Source organism: Erythranthe guttata, chromosome 13 (genome assembly GCF_056151865.1).
Source record: "Erythranthe guttata isolate IM_541 chromosome 13, IM_541, whole genome shotgun sequence".
Classification (NCBI taxonomy): domain Eukaryota; kingdom Viridiplantae; phylum Streptophyta; class Magnoliopsida; order Lamiales; family Phrymaceae; genus Erythranthe; species Erythranthe guttata.
In genome coordinates, this window is record NC_142545.1 from 4,080,166 (window position 1) to 4,087,201 (window position 7,036).

Here is a 7,036-nt window from a genome sequence, read left to right on the forward strand (position 1 = left end):
TGAAAAAACATATACAATAGCAGGATTTATGTCATAAAACAAACATTTGTATAGTATACTGTTAGAAAAAACTCACAAGTTCGTACGATTAGGGTTTCAAAGAGTTCGACTGTATTTTTTGTGGATTTGACAGTAACTTCGAACGATGTAGCCGAAATCACTCAACAATCAACAAGATGAGAGTATATTTTCGAAAATCAGAGTGATTTTTCTACAATTTCTGGTGAACGTACTGATTTGGGTGAAGAAAAACCGGTGGAGAAATTTCTAGCAGTTTTCGTATTTTTTAGGTTGCATTCACATAAACTAAAAGGGAGGGGGGATCTGTATATTTTTTAGTATTTAAGGGAGGGTATTTTCGGGAAGTGGAAGCAGATAGGCTTTTTTGTAGAACTGTTTTTTGTCTGGATTGAAATGCAAATAAGTAGCACTCAATGGGCCTATTTGCCATTCGCCCAATTTCTAATTGTCTTTGGCATGATTTTTTTTTTTTACAATATCTTCGAAATAGCTCAAATTAACTACACGTTTACTTTAAAATGAATGTAAATAAGGGGCTATTTGATATATTTACGGATTTACCCTTCCCTCGCCACCCATTTATCCACATATAATGTCTATTTCGGTTTCTTTGTTTTTTAATTTTTTTTAATTCTTCATTGTTTTTGTTTTCCAATTTCGATTCTTTTTTAAAAAGAAGTTGCTTTTTTTACCCTTTCCCACTAGGTTTACCAAATTGAAATCCACTACAACTTTATCGAAATTCACTATGTAATGAACATAATCCACTATAAAATCAAAGTAATTCACTTCGAAATTAACGCAACCCACAATTAAATCAATATAATTCACTATAAAATTTCAGTATTCAACTTTATTAAATGTTGATAAGCAAATCTTCGTTAAAAAAAATTAAAAAAAAAAAGATTACAATACAATATGCCTTGGCATGGCAGAAAAACATAAACATTCGGCTGAAAATAAATATGACAAAACTGCTATTATTTCTTTGTTTCATTTTAAAAAAGATGGCACCAAAATAGAGCACCGACAAATGTCGCCGCCGCAATGACAACAACAGAGTTACCCAAGCATCACCCACTTAACCATCCCATCTCCATCACTCCGCCTGCTCGAGAAACTGAAACGAAGAAAAGAAAGGCAAAGACGTGTGAGTTCAATATTCTAAAAATTCTTTTTATGAATGAAGTTGAAATCTATATTCATGTTTCCGATTTTATTGAATGAAATTGGCACTAGTTTTTTCACTTTCGAAAAAAATTAGAATTTATCCGAAAGAGCTAATTTCGATCTGATTCGTCCGATTAACACCGCTACTTATGCGTAGTACAATTACACCATATTGAATCAGAAGTTACGCATTAATTGTTGCTTAATCATCTGGAGTACAACTCTTTTATTGCATTCACATATCGCAATAAATTACATGATATCTTTTCCAAGTCAAACTATCATAATCGCAGGTACCAAAATAAATATATCAACACGTACCAAATGCATATCTTAAACAAATATTTTTTCAAAGTTAACAACGACATTATTATTTTAATTTGAGTAAAGTTTTATACTAAAAAAAATAATAATAATAATAATAAGGGCAAAATTCACTTTGCACCCCTAAATTATGGGATGTGTCGCGCACACACCCCTCAATTATGAAACGTACCAAATACCCCCTATATTTTTTAGTCAAACTTACAAAAATATAAATACATTTTGTAATATTTTTTTATGCAATTCAATTTTACCTCCATTTGTGGTCTATGGGAAATATATGTGAATTTTGGTACTTCAAAAATATTTCAGCCAAAATAAGAAATAAGAAATCACCATCTCCTTTATTTTTTTTCCAACATAACTCATTTTGCAAACAGTACTTGTAGGATTTTTTAAGCAATTGTTTAACTTATTTTAATATTTTATTAACTGGACCTTTTTAGATTATAATGACAAATCATTTTTTTTTTTTTAATTAAAATCCACCATGCATATCTCTTTACGGATTTTGAATATCTTGGGGGTTTGACTTATATTGGCAGATATTTACTCTATTTCATGTCATATTTTGAGATAAACTAAAGTTCGATATTATAGGGAAACTAAAAAGAAGAAAATGAGCAAAAAATTAACTAATTTTAATGGAAAAATAAGAAAAATAAAGGTAAAAAATGAGGTACATATAAGTTTTCAACCCTACACAATAAATGGGTAAAAATGTATTAAAAAACGTTGTAATAAATGTTGGTAATAAGAAAGTCAATAAGTGACATCACCAAATTTAAAAAGAATGCAAATGAAAAGGGGTAATTGGTACATTTTATAATTAATGGGTGTGTTTGCAACACTCTATAATTTAGGGGTGCAAAGTGAACACCACCCTAATAATATATATAATAAACAACCTAGCAGAATCAAAGGTTACAACTCTATAAATAGAAGGCACATTCGGAGGAATTATTACACAACAACAACAAACAAAAACAAGAGAAAGAAACAAAGTATAGAAAAAAAAATGTGGAAATTTGCCATAATTCCAGTTTTGCCCTTTCTAGTTTTCTTTACATGTAAATTCATTAATTGGGTTTGGTTAAAGCCAAGGAGAATTGAGAGGTTGTTTAGGAAACAGGGAATGAAAGGGAATTCTTACAAGTTACTATTCGGGGATTCGAAAGAGACGAGTCTCATGTACGAAGAAGCCTACTCCAAACCCATTGGTCTTAACGACGATATTACGCCACGTGTCATGCCCAACATTCTCCACACCATACAGAAATACGGTACCGTATTAAGTTTTTCATTATTTGATCTCTAGTTTAATTTAGTATTTTGTTAAGGTTGTGAAAAATATAAATATATGTATATATATATGTATAAACGAAATTGCAGGTAATTATTCATTCTTATGGATGGGGCCAAGACCGCGTATTTTCATAAACGATCCAGCTATTGGAAGAAGCGTGCTTACTAAGAACCGTTTGTTTATAAAGACGTTTAGCATAGCTAACCGTGCAGTTCAGTTACTAGTCGATGGGCTAGCCAATGCGGAGGGGGCGGAATGGACCAAATCCAGATCCATGTTCAACCCTCTTTTCAATATGGACAAGTTAAAGGTAAGTTTATAACTACAAATAAGAGACAACTATATGATTACAACAATTGCATTTATACATACATATATCCTTCATACTTCTCTTTATTCAAAAATTAAACGTACATATATAATAATATAGCGTGTACACCGTAAAACCTCAGGGTCTACATAAAACCTCCCTATGTTAAGGAAAATCTCCACCGAACCTTGTATGATTTTTATTGCGTAACACCTAATTCATGAAATCTCCACCAATCTCTTCATTCATTTAAAATCGAATTGTTTCTTAAATTAAGTCAAAAATATTTGTTAGCATCGTTCTTGTTTTTCGTGTAGTATAAATCAAGATTAAATCATGTAAATATATAATAATTTTAATATTATAAATATATAATTTAGAAAATAAATTATTTAAATACATTGATAAAATTAACATTATATTAAAAATATAACTTTTCAAAGTTTTATGTATAGATCTAATTGTGATGTAAATTTTATCTTTAGGGAAAAATCAAAATAAAAATTTTTAAAATTGAAATTGAAATTTTTTGATCTGAAAACGGCGAAATTTATAAGATCATTCCAACTTTCACCAGAAATGTTTTTTTTATTTTTTTTATTTTCTTAAATAAACATGTTCGACTTAATTTTAGAAAATAACTTGAGTTTTAAATGGATTAATTAATTTTGCATAAATCCACCATGTGTTGTAGAAAACATGCACCAAATTCCTTTTATAGCCCTTTATAGTTGATGATGTTAATTTAGTAATGGAGAATGAGATTTCATGTAAGAAAAAACGAAACAAATGGGGGTTTTACACAACAAAAAGAACAAGTAGGTATTTGCGGGGGGAGTTAGATGTTATACCTGGTTATTTACTTCGAGTGGATTTGAATCATAGATTTGATTAAATAACTACCCACAAAACACACATACACATGGGTGAGTGTGTGATTATGTACAGATCTATGTTCAAATCCACCCACTATAAATAACCAAGTGTAGCATCTAATTTTCCGTGTTTGGCGCAAGTTTCCTAAACATAGAGGAATTTATGTTTACAATCAAAATAATATCATCCTCAATATAGTATTTCCACATTATTTTCAGTTTATCAATATATTTTTTTTATATAAAAATGTGTTAATTATATTAATCTTATTTTTGTGACAGCCAATGATGCCTGCAATCCAATCGTGCTGTGAGGATAAAATGAAGGAATGGAAACGAATTACTACCAACGAAAACGGTTCGTGCGAGGTCGATGTATTTTCCGATAGCCGAATCGTCACAAGTGCGATAATGGCTCAATTAATGTTTAGCTCTACTTACACCGAAGAGATCAAGAATACTTTCCTTCAACTTGGGGAGCTCGGAGTTTTAGCAAGGCTAGCTTCCAAACTACTAAACATTCCCGGAGAAGAGTACTTGCCGACCGAGTCGAATCGGAGGGTCAAGGAAATCGAGAAATACGTTAGGGTTTCGATAACCACTATGATTCACGATAGACTAAAGAGTCAAACATCGGCACCGAGTAGTAATAGGGATTTATTGGATGTGTTATTGAACGAATTGTACAGTGGAAATGTTTCAATGGAAAGTGAGCGTAAAAAGATTATCGAAAACGCCGTTGGAGAATGTAGGGTTTTCTTCTTCGGCGGTTTCGAGACGAGTTCTAACCTATTGACTTGGGTCACGGTTCTACTCTCGTTTCACCAAGACTGGCAAGCACGCGCTAGAGAAGAGGTTTTGCATGTGTTGGGCAACAGGAAAAGCATCACTTCTGACGACTTGAGCAAGATGAAAATTGTAAGTACTTTATATTATACGTAATTTGTGCTTGTTTTTTGAACCGAAAAATTATATTATGGGGGTGTTTGCGAATCAAAGCTTTTGTAGAACTAAAAATTGGTGATTAGGAGTAAAATTGAAAATAAATTTTCGTTTCCGAAAATTGAGGTCTTTGCAAATCATTAAAAAAATTAATTTAAGCGGTGAATCCAGAATTGTAGGTGTTTCATGCATAGTCAGTTTTCAAAAGTTTTTGCAAACACCACGATATCTGTCACAATGAAAGTAACTTTGACTTCCAAATACAGTTAAACGTCTATAAATTAATAGAGTCGGGATTAGCAAAATTCTATCAATTTAGCGAAATATTAAATTATCGAACTAATAATTTAGTAGGTTTTTACCGAGTGGGGATCAGAAGAAACTATTATTTAAGCGATGTTATTAATTTATCGAGTACTAATTTATCGAGGTTCTACTGTATATACATAAAGGAGTTATGCTACTAAAAAATTTAATACGACCATTATTTTAATTTATATATAGATGACGATGATTATAAACGAGACGATGCGTTTGTACCCACCGGTGATGGAAATATCTAGACTGGTGGCCGAAGATACAAAGATAAATGAACTTAGCATACCAAAGGACTCACTAGTCACATTTCCGGTACTTATGTTTCATCGAAACACCGAGATATGGGGAGAAGACGCCGGAGAATTCCGACCCGACAGGTTCGCGGAAGGGGTGTTGAAAGCAGCTAATGGGAATGTGGCGTATATGCCTTTCGGGTGGGGCCCACGCATTTGCATCGGCATGAACTTTGCACTTATGGAGGTCAAAACATTTCTCGCAATGGCTTTGCGTGATTTCACGTTCGAGCTCTCGCCGACTTACACGCACGCCCCGGTTGTTGCTATTACCGTGCAACCGCAGTTTGGCGCTCCGATCGTTCTTACCAAAATATAGCGATCTCGTGTTTCTTTTATTTATTTATTTAATTTTTCTTTTTTTAATTTGTTGCATGCATTGTGAATAAGACGGCGGTTCAAATCTTGAACTGTCGTAACTTGATTTAATTGTTGTTTTTATTTTCCTATACGAAGTTTGTCGAGTAAGTTCGGTTTACACGATTTTAATTAGTTATACTTGTATTAATAATGTAGATAGCCAAAGTTTGGTCTTGGTCCTGTAATTTTCTCTTTTCAGCTTATTACTCATATAATTCTATTTTCGCCAGAATTTTCATTTCTTTCTTGAAAATAATAATTCAATTTGGACGCAACATTTTTCGGTATTCTACATTTTTGGACTAAAATTTATTAGATTGCAACCAACGGCATTCAACGTTGTAAATATTTGGGAAAGTTAGCTGAAAACCCGTGCAAATATTCTCTATAACTATAATTACAACTCTGCATTTATCTAATTTACATTCATTAATTTCTCAGGACTCCGATTTCATTTGAGATCATATATCTTTGAACGAAGTGAGAATGCTTAACTATATGATAACTTCCATGAATAGCAAATTTGGAATATACAAAATCGAACTACTACAAAATCGAGTTGCATGCTCGGCTCTTTACTTAAGCCAAACAGAGCTCGAATGACTCTCCTGTACTGGATTCTCTCATCATTCAAAGTAATAAGGCCCAATTGTCTTTAAAAAAAGACATCACTTGATCCAGGTTTAATATGAGAAAAATCTCAATGGTGTATTGAAGAAATGAAGAAGAACTATCCAAGTATTGAAGAGATTCTTTCAAATGAATAGGACCTTCTATTTATAGTAAATACAAAGCTTCTTGAGAAAGCTTTGCAAAATAAATACAAGTTCTCGGAAATTGTGCCTAGTTCGCGATCTGGGAGGGTCGTTCTTCGATATGGTGACCTTAAACAACTCGCAACCACCTGGCGAGATCGTGATCAAGAAGTCTGAATCGCGACCTGGATCTGCATTCAAATCATCTATTTTTGACCCCCATATTGCGATTAGATATTGCACTTACTTCAACTTTAAACAGTGTTATGAGCCTTTTACAACCCGAATTTGACAACAATGCATTCAACAAGGTGTAGCTCTGGAAATTGGCTTTCTAGCTACACGTTACTCAGCTCAATTGA

General features: G+C 32.6%; 1 protein-coding gene across 1 annotated transcript; it reads left to right on the forward strand.

Annotated features, from left to right (window-relative positions):
- The first annotated feature begins 2,487 nt into the window (after window positions 1–2,487).
- On the forward strand, window positions 2,488–6,172 carry LOC105966381 (cytochrome P450 CYP72A219). Its single transcript, XM_012990941.2, has 4 exons — window positions 2,488–2,798; window positions 2,908–3,131; window positions 4,289–4,924; window positions 5,453–6,172. The coding sequence occupies exons 1-4, from the start codon at window positions 2,534–2,536 to the stop codon at window positions 5,876–5,878; spliced, it is 1,551 nt and encodes a 516-aa protein (XP_012846395.2). The 5' UTR covers window positions 2,488–2,533; the 3' UTR covers window positions 5,879–6,172.
- Window positions 6,173–7,036: the final 864 nt, after the last annotated feature.

Coding starts and splice junctions, on each gene's coding strand:
- LOC105966381 (XM_012990941.2), top strand. CDS start 2,534: ATGTGGAAATTTGCCATAATTCCAGTTTTGCCCTTTCTAGTTTTCTTT. Junction 2,799..2,907: donor CCACACCATACAGAAATACG/GTACCGTATTAA, acceptor ACGAAATTGCAG/GTAATTATTCATTCTTATGG. Junction 3,132..4,288: donor TCAATATGGACAAGTTAAAG/GTAAGTTTATAA, acceptor TTTTTGTGACAG/CCAATGATGCCTGCAATCCA.